This window comes from Taudactylus pleione, unplaced genomic scaffold, assembly GCF_031769625.1.
Source record: "Taudactylus pleione unplaced genomic scaffold, aTauple2 ptg000244l, whole genome shotgun sequence".
In the NCBI taxonomy this organism is placed as follows: domain Eukaryota; kingdom Metazoa; phylum Chordata; class Amphibia; order Anura; family Myobatrachidae; genus Taudactylus; species Taudactylus pleione.
The window spans coordinates 11,872,274-11,893,145 of NW_028284646.1; the positions used below are offsets into that span (position 1 = coordinate 11,872,274).

The following is a 20,872-nucleotide window of genomic DNA, read 5'->3' on the forward strand; positions in this document are numbered from 1 at the left end:
CCAGTTTGAAGGATTGTAGAGAGGTGGAGAGTCTGATGGGAAGAGTGAGAGAGTTCCAAAGGTGGGGAGCAGATCGGGCAAAATCTTGTAGGCGGCGAGTGAGAGGAAGTAATCAATTGGCATGAGAGGCGGCATGCATTTGTTGAACGAAGAGGGCGACAAGAGAGTAAATGGGAGAGGGTTGGGTGAGGGCTTTGTAAGTGAGTGTGAGAACCTTGAATTGGGTTCTGAAAGAGAAGGGGAGCCAGTGGAGAGCTTGTAGGAGAGAGTAGGCGGATGCAGAGCGTTTGGAGAGGAAGATGAGCCGAGCAGCAACATTGAGGACAGACTGGAGAGGGGAGAAGCCGTGATGAAGCCGTGTATTGCATGCCGTGGATAAGGTCGCGTCTCACTGCGCCTCCCCGCAGTATTTTCATGCCGTGACTTAGAAGCCTGTAAGGCGTGACTTGAGAAACATCATAAGAGGACACATCTGTATATGAAACATGGGGCACTGGTAGTAGGTGAACATGTTATTGGTTGCTGTTGCTTACAGCACTTTTTTGCAGTTACCTCTGTACTGTTTCCACATATTTCCTCCACTGTATTTTAGCTTTCATGATGGAGCCAAACAGCTCTAATCTGCTTCTAAAAACTTGACCTGCATTTTTAGTTTGTACATTTTAAATACGATTGGCCTAATGCCGAGTCGGACGCATCTGCGGCCACGGCAGGCTACTTGCTTCTTTAGGATAATCCGCTTGTGTATAATATAAATCTGTGCATCTGCATGTGGAAGCCAGTGTATCTGGACTTGCACCCACCCCATGCTGGGTGAAAAAGAGGTGTCTGAAACAGGTATCCAGTTTCCTTTGCACGCTGCATTTAAACATGGAAGAGAGAATACACGCCCACGAGAAGAAGAGTACTGCGCTCATCAATCCGCATGCACTGGTATTTCTACACTTATGCCGTCTTAGGATAGTTCATTTGACTTTTACTATGACCTTGACGGAAACAAGTTTTTTCTGCCTACAAATCCACACTATCTTTATGTTACAGAAACCCATTTATTTCTACCAGACAATTGCCACTCCAGGCATAAGAACTTACCTATCAATAGGCCTGCTTGTCGGCACGCCATGGCCATTGCAAAGACTGGTACACGTTCTTTGGAGCTAGAGTGTTGAGTCAAATACCCGAATATCGAAGCACCAGCTCCTGCACCAACACCTAAAAAAGTACATAAACAACTTTATACCAGAAATTCAGAGGGGGAAAAAAGGACACACAAAAGAGATTTCCATTCAAAACTATACAACTGTAAATGTCATTTTTTTGTGGGCAAAGTGGTCCTACCAAGTCACACAGACTGCCAATTACCATTCCACCTAGGCAAAGATTATATGATGTAATGCTCTATTAATTGCCATTACCTGCCACTAAGCGACTGCCCAAAAGAAACCACTTTGAGAGTCCAACAAAGTACATAAAATTACCTATGAAAAGAAAATAAGACATTAATTGACGAAGGGGTTAATGGTGTTTAAGAGAAAAATAGGAAAACAGAATGGATGGTTGTATTTCTAATTTTATGTATAGACCAAAACAAGTCATTTGAAATCAATGCTCCCATTTTGACATATATGTATAATCTGGTCCACAACTGCCAACTACTGCTAATGTGGAGCCTGACAGCTAAGCAACAGAATTAAAACATTAAATATAGACTCTCTACAGGTATATTCTCAGGCCACTAAATGTATGTAAAACATTCTCTGTGACACTTATGTATTCTGCACAAGTATCAGGAACTCATGTAAAAAATGCAAAGAGTAGAGCAGAATACTCAGGACTCCAAACTGCCATGACCGCAATAACACAAAATAAAAGTATTTCTTTCTTTCAGTGCTCTACAGCTGCTCTGGACATTACCCATATTTTCCTCTATGTAAAGCCCTTAAAATTAAACTATTTGTCTAATTTGGAACCAAAGAAATTCCCATCTGTCCCACACAAATATAAAGACAATATAACATTTGTTAGGATAGGGGTTGTCAACCTGTTGCATGTGAGCCTGTTTCGGTACACGGTGGAACTTCATTGGCTGGCACTTGCGGCTCCTCCCTCCAGGGCCAGCCACTTATGTTGCCAGATGCCGCAGGAACGGATCTCCGAGATCCGCTGCTCCATTAACTACTGCACTCAGTCTGAGTGCGCACATCCCTCTCTCTTCCAATTGTCTTATCTGTGGAATGGCGCGCACCACCTGACCTACTCGCACCCTCCCTGTGTAATGGGCTCCTGGGAACAAGAGAGGCAGATAGAAGAGTCTGCCACTCCAACGCAGAACACCAAGGAAAGCAAGTAAGTGTAGGAGAGAGGTCTCATATGGAATTAGTGTGTGCGGGGGGGACGACGACAAAGAGGTATACTAATTTAACGGTGAGTGCTAATTTTTTAATTGGCAAGTGAAATTTATTTTATGGTGGGTATCATTTTACTGAATAGTGAGGTAATTGTAATACTCAGTATTCCCATTTATTAAATAGGTTTCTGTGTTAGCTATGATGAGTTCAAGTTATTTAATGTCAGGTCTTTTTTTTTGGGGGGGGGTATGTCTGTTTATTAAATATGAACTCTATGGCTCATTGCAGGTAGGGATACCTAATTATTAAATGTCGGTGAGATCGAATGAACTATGGGGCTTGTTGAGGACAAGAATATACAATTAATGTTAGGTTGTCCGTGGTTAATGTACCTATCCAATTTTTCCAAACAGGGCCCAGACAATCACCAACTGGACATAAGACAAGATGATCCGGAAACCTCCATCTATAAAAACTACGGGCCCTTTTTGAAGGGACTTCTGGTAATTCCCCTACCTTCGTTATATAGGATTGTGTACTCATATGTAGGAATATTTATCCTACACACAGCACGTAGGAATTTTTTATCCTGCATATAGGGTATTGAAGAATATATATTTATTTATTTTTTAAGAAGTTCAATAAATTTTATTGGTGATTGTATTACACTATGTTTGGCCGATCTTGTGTTTTTCATATTTATGGAAGTACCACCACATCATTTTGAAGATTATATGCGACATCTTGATTGGAGTCGGGGAAGTATTGAGATTACTATTCCTAATTTGATTTGGGAGCACTGTGCGCACTTAACTATACGTACCTTGTTATTATTCATAAGACAAGATGACCTGCAGGTAACAAAACATCAACAACAGGTTGGAAAGAGCAGAACATTTTACTATGTGTCTTGCTTCTGGAAGGGCAATTCTGAATTTGGGTGACTGACCTGGTTAGTCAGGACAGTCCTTTGATTGCAAGGGCAGTAAGGAGATATGTCCCGATCACACCGTTCCGCCCATGAAGGAGGGACTGCATTCCTCTAATGTTTGAAATGTTGGCACTCCGAAAAAGAATATGACTTAAAAATCTGGCATCTGAAGTGAAAAATGTTGCCTACCCCTGGGATAGACTGTAACAGAAGTTCTCAACTCCAACAAGTCCTCCCTGAAACAGGTAATGTTTTGATGATTTCTGTCTAAACAGGTGGGATAATTACTGACCCAGCTGGGGGGGTGGCGCCGCTGGCCATGGTACCGGCCCGTCCTAGTTAGCCAGTGTAGTGCCGACTGCAGTGAGTGCGGTCAGCACTACACATTTACACAGGACCGGCGCTAGGCTTCCCAGCACCGGTCGTGTGCTGCACAGCTGAGCCCCTTCCCTCCCCCTGAGTGCGTGCCCAATAGCGCCAGGAGGATGATGACAGACGGGCTCAGGCTGTGCATTCTAACACACACATCGCAGTCAGCGCGACGGCAATGTGTGTGTTGATCAGCAGCCAATGAGAGTCAGACTCTCATTGGCGGCTGCTGCACACACATCGCCGCCAGCGCTGGCGGCGATGTGTGTTAAACAGCAGCCAATGAGAGTCAGATAGACTCTCATCGACTGCTGCAGCGCCCACTGCAAGAGTTGGCTCCCTTCCAGCTCCTGCAGTGGGAAATGCAGAGCACGCCAGCCTGGGAAGACTGACGTGCGTACGGCACCGGGAGCCGGAGCGTGGATTCAGGTAAGTATTTTTCTTTTATGTATTGTTTTATTTTCAGTGTGTATTTGTCGGTGTGGGTGCGGGGGGTTCTATACTGGGGGCACTTATACTGTGGTCACTAATGGAGGGGACCTATACTGCTGGCACTAATGGAGGGGACCTATACTGGGGGCACTAATGAAGGGAACCTCTACTGGGGACACTAATGGGGGGAACCTCTACTGGGGGCACTAATGGGGGGGGGGGAACTACTACTGGGGGTACCACTACTGGGGACACTATCAGGGACCACTACTGGGGGCACTGCATAGGGGGGCTACTACTGGGGGGCACTGCTACTGGCACTATATAAAGGGGCACTGTATAGGGGGGTCTACTACTGGGGGCACTATATAAGGGGCTTACTACTGGAGGCACAAGGGACACTGCACTGGGGGCACTGAATAGGGAGGACCACTACTGGGGGCACTGGATAGGGGGGGCCACTAGTGGTGGTACTAAATAAGGAGCCCTACTGGGGGCACTGCATAGGGCGGACCACTACATAAGGGGGATTACTACTGGGGCACTGTATAAGGAGCACTACTGGGGGCCTGCATAAGGGGGACTACTACTGGGGGTACTGTACAAGGGGTACTACTGGGGGCCTGCATAAGAGGGAACACTACTGGGGACATTGCATACTGGGGTCAAGGTGCATATGGAATGGAAAGGAATGTTCAGAGTGATGAGAAAGGGGTGTGTGTGTCATTATGACACGCCCCATTTTTAGTGACCACGCACCTTTTGACCACGCCAGTTTTCTGCTGCGCGTGCACATGGGGGCAGGGGTGGGGGGGCTCCATTTTTACATTTGCCCTGAACTCCAAATACCCTAGTTACGCCGCTGATGTAAATAGTCATCTATACTACTATATCATTCCCTGGAAACTTTAATGTGTCAGAAGAAAGTCATGGTGACAGAAAAGTAAATGGAATAGAAACATCTTATGCATTGTAGTGATAATAGAGGGAAAAGACTAAGGGGCCTATTTATATTTTCATAAAATTATGTAGAAACTGCAGTTTCTGCACAATTGTATGAATTGTTGCTACAGTCTGTACTAATATCACAATGCAGGAGATTTTACAGAAATCGCACTGCAGATCGCAGTCCCCATTACTATCAGTGAGGACTATGATCTGACCCCTATGTACCAAACTACAAAATGCTTATGAGCAGAAGAGATTTTCCGATCTCTCTCTCGTAGCCTCCGGCTGGCGGTGGAGACGGACACTGTGCGCATGTGTAGTGTCGGGGATATAACTTGTAGGGACAGTGGTTACCGCAACCGCTGTCCCTGGGAGTTCCGGCGGGAATATTATCATTAAAAATGAAACTATCGGTTACAATACAGAACCTTAATAATTGTGCCAGTTCCACAAGGTAAACAAACTAACAAACCCGGATATGAGACTGTTAGGGTTATACACAGTGGATTAAAATGGAAAGGATATTGAAAAAAAATAAAAGTCAAAGAGGTTTCATAGGGAGATATTAGTCAACATGAAAAGTATGGATGATGGAAATAAGAAGTGCTTTATTATTCAATAGACACATATAAAATGGAATCTAGTGATCTCTTGCCTGCAATCTCAAAGCAGTTACTCAGTAAGATAATCTTCTTAATGTGGCCTGTACGGTCTGACCAATGTCCAAATAAAGGACCAGACAAGAGCTCAGTTAGACTGAATGCAGAGAGAATAAGACCCAGGAAGAAAGGCTGAGCATCTAGCGTCTGCAGGTACATCCAGACAGTAGGCAGGATCACGGCTAAAGGGAAAATAAACAAATACATTACTAAATGCATGGCAGTGGATTGTAAAGAATATTGCAGAAATAGAAACATATGTATATTATATATAAACAATTTCACATTGAATTGTAAGAATTTGAACCTCACTAACAATCTTTCTTGTGAGGGATCATTAAATGTAAAGTAAATGTGTATGTCATTTTTACTGGCCTTTTGAAAAAGTTAAACGCACCCTTTACAAGCACCTGGGCAATATCATTAAGCTGATGTGAGTGACCACCATACTTTCTTTTGAAATAGTTTACAGATACCATCTTGTGAAATAATAGAATTATAAGAAAACTTTTGGCTTCTTAAATATTGTAAAACCATATACAACAGTTTAGGAGCACTCCTACATAAATCATACTGGATACTCACGCCAAGGCAGTTTCGTCACATAGACAAAAAATCCGGAATTTGGAAAATGATCTCAAGTATGTCAGAAGTAATTCATTATAACCAATAAATTAGGGTTTATTATGGGGCACCTGCAAATGCCCATTTTTCTCTGGGTAGAAAGATAGTGTAGCAAAACAGGTTTCTGTCAATCAAACCAGACATACAGTATTACTTTTACTGTTCAAATACATACTGTCCCAAAGGTAGAAAATCCTTAAGACGTTTCTCTGTGCTAAGGCAGTTCCATTACACGGTTATAGTGATAGGGACTGATGCAGAATTGGATGGAAAAAAAAAGAATGGAGAAATGTTGTTCCTGGACAAATCATGCTACAATACAAGGGTGTAATGCATTTATTTATTTTCCAAGCAGGGGAAATACTGTTTACTTCTGCATGTAGCAAACAACTAGTAGACAGCTTTTGTTTAATACTGCAAGTTAGAGTTATGCTAGTACATGCCTATCCCAATTCTAAATCTATCCACACATTTTAGAAGGTGCACAGTTGTTCCTTTATTATACTCTGATCCCAACCCTCCATCAGCCACATAGTATTTGGCCAGAAGTATCTAACCTCATAATAAAGTGAATAACATTCGTCAATCACCACAGGTTTTCATGCAACATATGAAAAGCAACACATATAGTTTAAAATTGTTTCTGCAATATAATTTCTACATATAAAAACCTTTAAAAAACACTTAACAGCTTATTAAGAGGTAAATTGATAAATTAATATTATTACAGAGAAACGCATCAGGGATTTTCTTGTTTTGGGACAGTACATTTTTGGATTAGGAAAGAAAATAAATTTGTACAACAATTTAAGAAATAAACACTCAAGCACTTTACCAGAGAAACACGGTGCAGGTGTCAAATTATGAGGTTCTGGTTTTGTTGTGGACCCGGGGTGGTAATAGGAGCAGACACTGAAGCAGGTTTAAAAGTAACTGTGGAGTTTTTAATGAGTGGCTTAACAGACATGAATGTGGTGAAACAGAAAGTCCGGGTATAGCACTAAAGTGCACCTGGGAGCTGTAGTGAGGCAAATAGGACAAAGTCCAGTTAGTGACAGGCAATGGAAAACGTCCAGGTAGTGACTGGTTAATAGAAAATGTCCAGGTAGTGGCAGACAAGGGGAACTGTCTAGGTGGTGACTGATTAATGAAGAATGCAAACTGAGGAAGAATTATCCAGCAGAGTGTCAGTGGAGGCAAGGTGCAGGGTGAACAGCAGGACTCAGGTACTCAGGCAAGGGGGAGGTAATGGAGGATGCAGGGTAGTCCAGCGGGGTTGGAGCAGACAAGCAAGCAGGCAGGTAGCGTATCACAGGAAACAGGTGGTGAGCACAGGGAACTCTCTGTCAGCTATGCTGAGAAACACGTTGCACTGGCAATGAAGTGAGGCTCTGACCCTCCCTAAATACAAAGTGCTGTGCCGTGACTGGCCAGAGAGAGCATGTGACAAACCAGGATTGGGCGAGCAAATCACATGGCTGGAGGCAAGATGGCGGCGCCCATGCCAAATGGAACGGAAGCATTGCCAGGCCTCACCAGCCCAACGTGACAGCATGCCCGCGCAGAACCACGCACAGCCAATGCCCCTCACCACACACCAGCACCACCGCCAGACGCCCCCCGCCACAGTGACCTCACAGGTAATACCCGTCGACCACCATGCCGAGAAACCCTGGTCGTGACAGAAATACACTGAAGCGATAAAACAAAATACTAATTTTCTTTGTGCTTTTTAGTTAATACATTGGAGAGATTATCTACTTATATGACATCTACAGAACTTACACATACGGCTCTCTCTGAAATATTGATATCTCTTGACCCATTTAAGATAATACATATGCTTTTACTGTTTTGGTCTGTGATGCTCTTATGATGTGCACTGTCTAATATTTCCACAGATTACCCATTGGTTTATGGGATTTGTCATGATTCTTTAGCACAGTGGCTCCCAAACCGTGCGCCGTGGCACCCTGGGGTGCCTCGGGACACTTGCAGGAGTGCCTCAGGTTGTTGGTCCAGCACCAAACCAAATTATTTAAGGTAAATGTGTGGACAAACAGAAGCACAAACCTGTCCACCACCACATAACTGAACCTAAGGATGACATATAAGCACAATTTACTTCATTATACTACATTTTTTTCTGAATTTCTCAACAACAAACTTAAAAACGTAGGGGTGCCGTGAAAACAATGTTGAATGCTCTAGGGTGCCGTGGTTTGAAAAAGTTTGGGAACCACTGCTTTAGCATATGACTATTATAGCTAGTGTTCTAACTAGGCTATTTTAGCAGGGCAGCATGCAGTGCCCAATTCTGAAGTGGCAAAATGTGCCCTGCCCTTATAGCAGCGCCACGCTAAAGCAGCCTGTCCTGTGCCTTCCCCACCCACGGACTGCAGTGTCCTGCGGGTGGGAAATAGTTATGGTTACTGAACGCCGCCGGGTGAATAGATGCAGTGCGCATGCATATACTCCCCATAACTTAAATACATCCTACCACATAATAATACAACCTCAGATAACATTTATACACACCCCACCCCTCAGATAACATTTATACACACCCCACCCCTCAGATAACATTTATACACACCCCACCCCTCAGATAACATTAATAAAACACTGTAACATAATAGACCTTACACCCCTGAAATAAAATGAATGAAACCCCTCTCCACATAATACACCACCTAACATTAATAAATCCCCACCCCACATAACACCCCTCATAATACAACCAACACCACTCAAATAACAACACTATACCTCCACCCCACATAATATACCCCCAACCCCTCAGATCACATTAATATATCCCCACCCCACAAAATAATACACCCACACTTCTCAAATAACAATAATACACTCCCACCCCCAAATAACTTTCAAAAACCACCACCCTACCCACATATAGCATTATTACACCCTCCCCAGATACTTACTCTTACTACTAAAGAAGGCTCTCTCTGGTCTGGTGACAGCTGGTGATCTCTTCACTCTCACAGTCACACTGTGCAGCTCCGGCCTCCAGTATAGGATAGTCTGACAGAGACAGGAGGAACAGGGGCAATGTGACTTGGGAAAGAGACATAATGGGCAGGGTCTCGGGGAGGGAGTAGGGACTCCTTACAGCAACTCATTGGTGACTGGTCCTGTTGGATGGACCAGCCCCCAGGAAGCACACACACAGTACCAGCAATGAGGCTGGCCCCATTTAGGGCACGGAGTGACAGCTGTGTGTCCCTGAAACTGTGGTACCAGAGCACGCAGGGGAGGGATTCAAGCAGTGCATTAAAGATTTCCTCAATTCTGCTCTAGTGCTTCCTGCGGTTAGCACCAGTCACAGCGGTGCCCACACAATGCCCCTTATATGGTGGCGCCCCCATGCGGCTGCTCATCTCGAACAGTCCTGCTTACATCCAAATGGCCAGATGAATATACTGCCAACATCTCTGGGTGAAAGGGTCCTACTAGGTTATGCTAGGTACACACTAAACGATGTGCCCAGCATGATGTAGTTAGCGGCAGGTACAGGCATCGGCAAGTGTGTATGCCGGCAGTAACGGTACAAAGGCGGGGGGCTATGCTGCATTCGAGAGCATGGCCCCCGCTGCATGCAGGTCCGACGGGCGATGTCGCTAACGATGCTTCGGAGCGACAAAGCGGGTACCCGCTGGCCGATGTGTCGTCCGATCCGCTGGAACAGATGACATATCGTCTAGTGTGTACCCGGCTTTACAGGATCCACCTAATCAGTGAGACTTGTGTCACAGAAGCATGTTTGTGAAAAGGAGAAAAGTTCTATTGCCGGTGAAAACAGACGTTTTTGCTTAGGATAGGGCTCATTTCCTCTTTGCCCCATGTAGGAAAGGACTTACCGGTCACAACAACATTGTTATTACTGGCGATATCCCTGCCAATGTCACCACCGGAGCTTCCCCATTCTAAAACTAATTTAACAAACATTGCAGCAGTACTTGTATCACTGTGACACTTGTTCTGCTATCACCATATCAGGAAAATTAAGTATTTTGTAATGTATAAACAATTTAAAAAATTTTTTACAATTCTTAAATAAATTGTTTTGATCTATTTATTATTTTGAAAAAGAACATACAACTGTATAAAACAGAACAAAAACACAGGAATACAATATCTGAAACATATAGGAAGGTGACACCATACAGAGTAGCAGTTCTCCTGTAGCGGGTTGGACTGGCATCCCGACCAGGATAGAATACTGACGACCCCAGGTAAGTAAGCCTAACCTAACCCCTAACCCTAACCCTCCCTCCCCAGTGCCAAAACCTAACCTGGGTCATGTTAGCCTATACTTGATATATACATAAAGAAAACTGTCACAACTGTTTGAACCTTTTATGTTAATTTACAGAAATATTCACATTGTAAGATCCTATATCCTGTCACATGTCCCTTACAGATACCACAACATCAGGATTCTTCCTTCATGTCGTAAAATTGTGTGTACGTACAGTACTTCTAGAACTTGTCATCTTCTCTCCCCCCAGATTATGCTTCAATCTCTACTGGTTTCCTATAAAAGTCATCTATGTCACATGCTGTTCTAGCCTCACATCTCCCTATATTTGTGAGGGCTATCACATACTATATATATATATGTGTTGCGCACTACACTGTGCCATATTACACATACAGCTGGGTTGCTCACTGCACTGTCAGATTGTGTATTTCATTATTCTTGCAGCTATGTCTGGCAGAGGCAAGAATAACAAGCAGGCTGCTGTTGCTTCTAATCTCGTGCCTTGTAAGTCCTGCTAAGCGGGCTTAGCTTCAGCGGACCTCATTCTGTCCTGTGCCCATCAGACCCAGTGAACTCTCCTCAGGACCCACCCTTTCTCTCACCCAGGGCTACCTTTTCACAGGTATGGGATAGCCACAGCAGTACTCCCTGCAAATTCTTTGCTTCCCCTGTGGGTAGACGTACTTTCTACCTCAGTGCAGAGGTTGGCGGATACTTCTACAGCTTTTCAACAAATGCTGCAAAAAGAGAGACCATTAAACCTACTAAGGGTGCTGTGTTATCTTCCCAGTCCACCCAGCTATCAGATTCTGAATTATCAACTGTGGAGGCAGAAGACGCAGACCTCTCTCACTCTGACTCCCACTCAGGAGATGAGGAACCCCCCTCTAAATTAAATATACCTGTACTTGTGGGAGCTGTAAAATATATTCTTCAAATAGAAGAGACAGAACTCACTCCTAAGGCAAAATGGCCTTTCTTTAAACAACAAAAGGTAGTTTTACCAGAGTTTCCTCACTCTGACCGGTTATCTGATCATATAAGCAAAGGCATGAAATATGCCCAGTAAAAGATTCCAGCTGCCTAAATGGTTAAGTTCATTTTACACTCTTCCTGGTACTGATTGCACTATATGGGAAGTTCCTCCAGCAGTGGATTCCCACGTGATACGTCTGGTCAAGAATGCTACCTTACCTATGCATACTGCAACCTCCTTGAAGGAGACTACTCTCTTACAGGAGCTATTACTTGTCCTGCTAGGGCTGCGGCCTGGGTGGCAAAAGCCATTGAGAGCTGGGCAGAGGCCCTAGAAGAGACCTTTCCCCCTGATGCTTCGAGGGAACAGCTGTCCTACATATCTCACTTTAGAGATGCAGCCTCCTATTTGGGTGAAGCAGCTATGGATACGGCTCTCCAAGCCTCCAAGACATCTGCCACTTCTGTAGAGGCCCGCCTTATTTTTGGAAGGCAGATTCGAGCTCTAAAAGGGCTTTGGAGTCTCTGCCTTATTCTGGGGATATCCTGTTTGGCCAAGAATTGGACAAAATTGTGACTACCGTTGCAGTTTCCAAGACGGCGTACCTGCCCTCTGCATATAATGTGAAGCCTCGGGTATCATCCTTTCGGTCCTTTCATCCTCAAGTTAAAGCTAAAGGTCAGTCCTTTCCAAGGCATCAACTAAGGCCTCCAAGCCTAGGACCAAACAAACTTGGGGCTACTAGACGTCCACCTACCAAATCTGAGGACAAGCCTTCAGCCTGATGGGGCAGGCCTCTCCATGGATAGCTCCCAGGGTTGGAGTCAGACTTCTTCAAATCGCCCAGTTTTGGCGCCGGCCACATCAGACGCCTGGGTAAGAGAAGTGGTCTCCCACGGATATGCCCTCTCCTTCCTGAGGCGACTTCCTCCAGCAGTTCTTTTGCACAAGTCCTCAATCGGACCCAAGCAAGGTCCTGCTGCTCCAAAAGGTCATTCAGTCCATACTGATTTCAAGAGTAATAATTCCGGTCCCCTCCTCACAGCGACGGTAGGGCTATTATTCTACCCTTTTCTTATTTCTCATTGGCCTATCCTCAACCTCAAATCTCTTTACAAGTTTATCAGGATGCTCAGGTTTCGTATGGAAAACCCTCCGCTCTCTAATCCTGGCTATGGAGCTTGGGGATTTTATGGTGTCTCTGGACATTCAGGACGCTTACCTATATTTACCTATAGTGCCTTCTCATCAACAATATCTCCGATTAGACTTCTCTGATACTTGGACGATCTCTTGCTGTTGGCCAGCCCCTAAGAAATTCTTCACCGCCATCTACAGGTAACCATTGCCTTTCTACAAATGCACGGTTGGCTGTTCACCTGGAAAAAGTCTTCCTTGACACATTCTCAAAGAATGGTACATCTGGGAAGGCTAGCCAAAGTGTAAGCTTGGCAGATGACCTACAGAATCCATCTAGCAATTGTTTGCTTTGAACCAGGCCAACTCCTCTTAAATCACAGAATAGAGGAAAAAGAGGGGTGCAGAGGGTGAGGGATGAGCAGCTCAGGGAAGAGATAGGCCGCAGTGGAATGGCGCCCTGATATGGGGGAGGGGCCGCAGGGAGAGCGCCTTTTCCCCTTTGCTGACATTAACCACTGGGTCCCCTGGCTATAAACTGACCTGCGCCAGTGCTAGTAATGTCCTGCTGGTCTAGTGGAGTCCATGACGAATCGGTGTCCACATCAGCAAATATGGTCTTTCTCCTGAGACTGGAGGCAAGGCTGCGAAAAGACGCAGGTCCCTGCGAGCGGGGATCTAACTTACCTGTCCCCTGGAATCAGGGCTGCAGTCTGATGTTCGGGGAGCCTGGCTGGCTAGGTCCCCTCAGAGCCCCACTGGGAATACCTAGCCGAGGGCTGGTGTCACGGCGCCGCGGAGAGGTGACACCAGCAGTGCAGATGTCCAGAGGACTGTCAAATTAAAAAAAAAATGTAAATCATAAAAATAAGCTTGGCCCACTGTTAAAATGGTAAACCAGCTCCTGCCGGACGTCAACGAAACTGAGTTGCCCACGGGCTGTATGCAGGGTATAGGGGGAAGGACCGGAGCATCCTGGGATTGAAAAGCTTTGTTGTTGGTGTCCGGTCCTCCAGGTCCCACCTACACCCCATTGTCTCACCTGTGGAGCCCTATGGACCGTGAAGAAGAAATGATAAATATAGGCCAACACACTCAGCTTTGAGACCTGACGTGCTGAAAAAATGGCCATCCTCCATGTAATCAACTCTAATGGCTCAAAGGGGGAACGGTGGAGAGCCCAGAATACCAAGAGCAATTCCCAGGGCTCAATCGAGGGTACAAATGAATATGGAGAACCCCCTGCAGGAAAATCTGTATAGCAGGAATAACCACTAAGTGTCTCTAGAAATAAACCAAAAGAGTAGAAACCTGGACGTACAGAGAGGAAAGGCAAAGGTAAAAAGGACAAAGTCTTGCAACACGGACAAGCACAGGCTTCAATTTCTGTCGAGCACACCAAGCAAAGTAGGCTTTCCAGACCCTGTGGTAAAAATTAGCCAAAACCGGTTTCCTAGCACAAAGCATGGCACAGATTACCATGTAACCCATGTAACAGTCACCCCATCAAAGCCAGACATTGAGGATCCGGGTAGAAGCAAGGTCTTTGAGGTAGGTTGTCTGGTCTGAGCGGACCAGGCGACGGGGCTGCTACTGACAGATACATGAGATCGGCGTAACAGGTCCGGCGAGGCCAATTCGGAGTGACAAAAATGAAGGGCCCCCGTCTTGCTTAATTTTGTAAAATTACTAGATGCAGAAGGGACATCGGAAGAAAAACATACATTAGTAGAAAGGGACCGACATTGGGAACGCAAAGTAAATGTTCAGGAACTTGAGGTTGAGGATGGGCTAGAAGGAATCATCTGGCTTTCCTACAAGGAAGAGGTTTGAATAAAAACCGGATGCCCTTTGATGTGTGGGGACAGGGGAGATAACTCCTGAGTCCAGAAGGTATTTGACACAAACACTTAAAGCCATGGCTTTTGCAGGCTCGTGAGGCAGACCTATGGTGAAAAAATTACTGGGACGATGGAATTTGAAGGACAGGGTGTGCCTCTCCCTACAATCTTTCAGCCCAAGAATGAGATGTTGTCTTACACCATTCCTCTCAGAACAAGCACAGATGTCCTTGGAGATATCCAGGTGGGAGCCCAACCCGTCATGCGGGTCATTTGTCATTGGGCTTGGTGGGCCTGTTTGCAGTTTTCCACTTCTGGAAGAGGTTCCCTGGCCACGAAAAGATGGCTGAAAATGGGCTCTAGCTTGGGAGTGAAAAGCAGGAACCTTAGGCCTAGCAGCTGAGGATAGTAGAACTGTCACGGCTGCCAACACTTGAGACTCCTAGGAGGAGGCAGGCCTACTAGGCACAATAAACTGGGGTGGCTTTAGGAATAACCTTTTCATGAAATCTCGATAGCACAGAATGAAAGTAAATAGAATTTATTCACAGGAGAAATATAATAGCAATGTCTCACATAAAGTCTCAATAACACTGAGGTTTACATAAGCAATAATGAGTATAGGAGAAAACCCCCCATATAGTCATTAACACAGAAAAGTTAATATGGTAGGGAACCCCAAGTCCAGTATGAGGCTAACACCTCAGGATGGTATAGAGGAGCTTCACCTGGGTGGAACCCTGTAGTGATGGAGATCCGGAGCAGAGTGAGCCCTGTGATGCGGTGAAAGACGGAGCAGGGTTGAGCCCTGTGATGCTGAAGCAGGGTTGAGCCCTGTGATGCGGTGAGGTCGGAGCAGGGTTGAGCCCTGTGATGCGGTGTACGGTTGGAGCAGCGTTGAGCCCTGTGATGCGGTGAGGTCGGAGCAGGGTTGAGCCCTGTGATGCGGTGGGATCGGAGCAAGGTTGAGCCCTGTGATGCGATGAGGTTGAAGCAGGGTTGAGCCCTGTGAAGCGCTGAGATTCCGGAACAGAGTTGAGCCCTGCAGTATAACTAGAATCCGGAGCGGGGTTGAGCCCCGCGATGCAATGAAGGTTGAAGCAGGGTTGAGCCCTGTGAAGTGGTGTGGTTCCGGAACAGGGTTGAGCCCTGCGGTGTGGCTAGAATACGGAGCGGGGTTGAGCCCCACGATGCAGTGATGATAACTGTAACGGTGCAGTTGACAACTGTAACGAAGATGGATACGATGTCCACAGGAGCGAGAGGCAACAGGCAAAGTAAATAGTGCAGCAAAAGGTGAAACCACAGCAATGGAGCAGAAAGCAATACTTAGGCAATGGCTATGCTGAGCTCTGTAGTGTGGCTGGTAACTGGCATCAGAAGTTTAGCTGGAACATGAGCGGAGATATAGCAAAGTCCACAGCAACCCACAGGCACAGCAGGGATCTGGCTGGAGTCCAAGAAAGACCTGAAAGTAACGTTGCACAGACACAGACACAGTTAGTGAAATGCTTTATACTAGAGGTCTGTGATCCATAGGAAGTTCAGAACATGTGACCCAAATGGAATCAGGTTTGAAATAATGAGCAATCTAGGAATCCCACAATCTGACAACACCTTGGAAACAGATGATCACTTTAACTCTCTATTCCCTGTATGTGAAGAATGCCAGCAAGCAGGATAGCTCCTCCAACGTCCACAAAGGAACTTTGGAAAAAGTAATCTATCTTTATGTACTGAAATAGTCGCAGTCCTGACAAGAACTAAATGTGAACAGTAATTTCAGGTATGTTACTTACTTGAGAAGGCATCTAGTTATCCAGTTATTTAATTGCACAGATTAAGAGTCATAACAAAACAATTAAACATTTTAAAAATGGATTCAGTTTTAAACCCTATATTTTCTAATAAACCAAAATTAGTGGTCAGGAGTCCTAAATTGATATGAACACAATAAAGAAAAGAAAAATATGTTTCCCAAGAAAAACATTTTTTAAATGCAACCAATACAATGTGTGTAAACAGGTCAGTCAATACAACAAATAATTTATTAGGTCATTCCCCATTCATTCTGAATTTATTGAGCACTTTAGTTACTCCTGAAACTGAAAATACAGAATTGGATAAATACTTTGCCTCCAGCCCACATAGCTATGAAATAGCTTATTTACATAATTATCATTTTATGTACAACAGTATATATTTTAAATCATTTTTATATACATAACTTGAGTGATTTACCATTGCATTTACATTTTTTTTTTAATGATATGAACAGTAAATAACACATTTATTACATGTATCTACATGACCACTGTCAGCATTAGCAAAGGTACAAGTGATTCCCTGACTGCGCATAGCTTAGGATATCATACAATAGTGTATCGATATGTGATATACATAGCAAACTGGTTTAGGATATTGTTTCATCAATCAAACATACACATTGCATGTGCTCAGACGCGAGATTGTAATCAGAGCCAAATGAGATACGCAGTGTTCATACGACTGCTTAGCAACCATGTAGTCAATAACAGAACTAGTAGTTACAGCTTAGGAAAGAATGGAACAGTAAGTGAAACACAGACTAGAATAAACAGGTTAGAAATCAAACATTTTATATATATTTTATGTGTTTGTGTACAAATGTCAAATACATATACTAAATCAATCATAAATAGCTGTATTACTGTATACTACACTATCCTATTAACATTATTTATAAATCAGTTTGTAACTGCATTTATATTTATATACATTTGTCCATGCTTAAAACATACAATACAGGGTTGTTATGAGACATATGCAGGACCCTGGTTTGGAAACACTAGTGTATGACTGTTTTAGTAGTTAAATGGATATAATGTAGGTCAGTCATGGACAACAGGGAACCCTTAGGCACGTGATGCTTTCACCTGTGGCTCTCAACATATTCCTTCTTTATGCCCGGCCTGTCCTTTTTTCATTCTATGTTGTATGCCCAATGCTTATTAAATAAGCATGCTGGTAAAGCATGTTGTAAAGAAACGAATAAAGAAGAGTTCACACTATATGATGTATTGTACAATATATATTTGCGACCAGGATCGGAACAATATATCGTGCACATCATATAGTGTATATGCCCGATCAGTTGTTGCCGGCCATCGTTCCTCGCATCGTCCCATCTGATGTACTGCACAGCAGATGGGACGATGCAATGAATGACGTAGTGTAGTTACTTGCAGCATGTAACGATACATTGCGTCATCGTATGCCTAATCATGCAGTGTGCTCAATAGACAATCATTGGGCAAATTAAAAAGAAAAAGCGTAACATTTTGATGGAAGGAGACCTGGGTGCAGATTTGTGTTGTACCTACTCCAGCTCACACCTAACTTCAAAAACTTGTGGAAATCCTGGATCCCAGAAGTGACATGGAATTGTCATATTTATTTGTTTTATAGCTTTTAATTTTATCTTACATTGCCAAGTCTATGGTTTTGTTACTATGGATTACTTTTTTTTTAACTAAATATATTATTTTAACTTATTACAAAGAACAAGCATAATATGCAGCCCTTTTGAAGCTTAGAGGGCTATACAAAGGGTATCAGGTTGCCCATCACTGCTATAGGTGCACCCATGCATGGTTATAATCAGATAATGTGGAACTATAACTATATACTATCTGAATGCCCAGCAACCACTGAATTTAAATAGGGAAAATTATGAATAAACTAAGGGGCACGTGGCTTCCTAATATGACAGTTCACTTAAATTATGTCACAATTCTTGCTGGAATAATTGGTAGGATTGGCTTAGACCAGAGGTTCCCAACAGTTCAGGTTTTAGGGATAACGATGGTTGAGCACAGGTGACTTAGGATATACCAAACAAAAAATTTGAGTGGAAACACCGGCGCTAATCCTTCACCACTAGATACTCGAAGAAATAACACTTCCCTTCTTTTGATCGTCTTCTCTTATTCCAATTGGAAGTGTTAAAAGATCGTGTGTTGCTTTGCAGTTTAATCTGTTAGTAACCTGTTGAACTCCCCTCTTCTCTCCCTGGATTTCCTTCACGTGTTCCAAAGATTATGCTACAGCAGAGAGGCAAGACCACTTCTGATGAATGGAGTCTTTATGTGACTTTCCTCTCACAATTTTTGTTTCAAAATGTTGCTTAGTGCACTAAGCAACATTTTTAAACAAAAATTGTGAGGGGAAAGTCACAGGGAGAGAAGAGGGCAATTGCGTACATAATCGCAGTTGCAATCCTTGCTGAATCAGACCCTTAATTAGTATCTCAGTCAATTTGATTTAACCACCTGTGCTCAACCATGATATCTCTAAAACTTGAACTGCTGGGGGGCCTTGAGGACCGCGTTTGGGAACCTCTGGCTTAGACTACAGGTTCTCAAATTCGGTCCGCAGGACCCCAAACAGTGCATGTTATCCAGGTCTCCTCACAGAATCACAAGTGAAATAACTAGCTCTACCTGTGGACGTTTTAAAATGTGTCAGTGAGTAATGCATACACCTGTGCACCTTCTGGGTGACCTGCAAACGTGCCCTGTGTGAGCATCTGCGGACAGAGGGGCTCATTCAGCAGTGCACTCCGTCCAGTGCTGGGATCGCAAATGCAGCAGGGGGTGTCATACACCTCCTGCTACATTTGCATGATTCCGATGAATGGTGATGATGAACAATTATTGATGAGAAGAATATGGTATAAATGTTTTACTGATAACCATACAATAAAATTCCATAGACGTTCACAATGAAAAAAAGAAATCAAATTAATAAATGAAATTGCTATTAAATGAACTCAAAGTAATACCTTGCTCAGATATTGATGTAAAACAAATGGTATATGAATATTAAGTAATTCAATGAAATTGCATGCATAAATAAAAGTTTCAATCACTAGTAGGATAGTAAATGAACTCTCTTGATGTGAGAGCGTTATGGTGACAGATGGTTGTAACTGATATTCGTCACAATAAAGACTGTTCCTTAAGATGTGAATGTGACAGTACTGAGAATCCAAGTCAAAGAGTAATGTGTCAGATGCGTGGCGTCCCGCTGATCTGACTCTGTGTTGATAAATAATGAGTGAAGTCTTTATAAGATCGGTGCAATGGTACCTACAACATAATATTATCCCGAAGGGTGTAAGACTCAAGAAATTACCCACTCATAACCAGAATGATGACATATTTATGGAAAGTTGGAACAGCTTTTTGCACACTTATATAAATATAAATAAGATTAGACGTGATAAGTATCCCAATACTGTGAAACAGAATAAAACTACATTAAAGACCAGAAAATCACAAAAGGTTCACAAGAGAACCCCTAAACTATTTAAGGGCAATACACAACCTGCGTATAGGAAAAAAGATAACATCAAGCATCCAAATAAGATGCTGATTTACAAGAAGATAGGTCTTACCTATCAACATCAGAACGAAACAAGAATACAAAACAAACAACAACCATTAGTCCAATCAGCCTCTGACACAGAGACCATAGACACAGATCTTGATACCACAACCCCATCCATTACTAGCAATGACACATCCTTCTCAATCTATGACTGGGAAGTAGATTTAGACATTGAGTAACTAGATAAACTTTCATTTGATGTAGGTTGGATTAATACAACAAAAGGATGATCACAAGCTATCATCATTAACAACAAACAAGACAATACTCTTAACATAACATTCAATACGGGTGTTGGAGACACTACATCCCAAGAACAGGAGACAACATGGGGAAGAGGTTTTTTAGATTTGGAGGCAGGAAGGAGGTCCTGCACCCCGACTCAAAATTACCCACAGCGTCCAATAAGAAAAAACACAGAATAAGATGCGGATGAAGAGGATGGGGAAATAAGTCCGAACATCAAAAGGACAAAACATGTACCCACATAACAATAGACAACATTGACCGTATCATCAATCATGATTCCACTGAAACATGACATAACAGCAAAGACAAGAATATTTAACCTGAGCTCTATCTCTATAGATCAGACACAGGTATCAGTGTTACAAAAGGGGTGGAAATTTGCACCAGATAAGAAATTGAATAAATATGAGACATATTTGAACATTAAAGCATTTACTAGAAAACTCAGTCTGAAAAAATACTTCATACAGAATAAAAGTATGCAAACAACAACAGAGGATTCAATTTATAGACACACAAAATTCAAACCTCCGTCACAATTTAATCCCACCTACATGAAAGGCAATTTCATTACCACCTTTGAAACCATGGTACAAAACGACATAAAAAGACTTAATACTAAACATAGCAAATATAAGAAGAA

The 20,872-nt window shown here is 43.4% G+C and overlaps 1 protein-coding gene across 1 annotated transcript in view; it reads right to left on the bottom strand.

Annotated features, from left to right (window-relative positions):
• Nucleotides 1-20,872, bottom strand: part of LOC148516673 (major facilitator superfamily domain-containing protein 8-like) — a 171,041-nt gene that overhangs the window by 118,944 nt on the left and 31,225 nt on the right. Inside the window, exons 3-5 of the mRNA XM_088479762.1 lie at nt 5,684-5,869; nt 1,416-1,478; nt 1,093-1,212 (exon numbers count right to left, since the gene is read on the bottom strand). Of these exons, the coding sequence (XP_088335888.1) occupies nt 1,093-1,212; nt 1,416-1,478; nt 5,684-5,869 (369 nt within the window). The remainder of the gene's footprint in view (nt 1-1,092; nt 1,213-1,415; nt 1,479-5,683; nt 5,870-20,872) is intronic.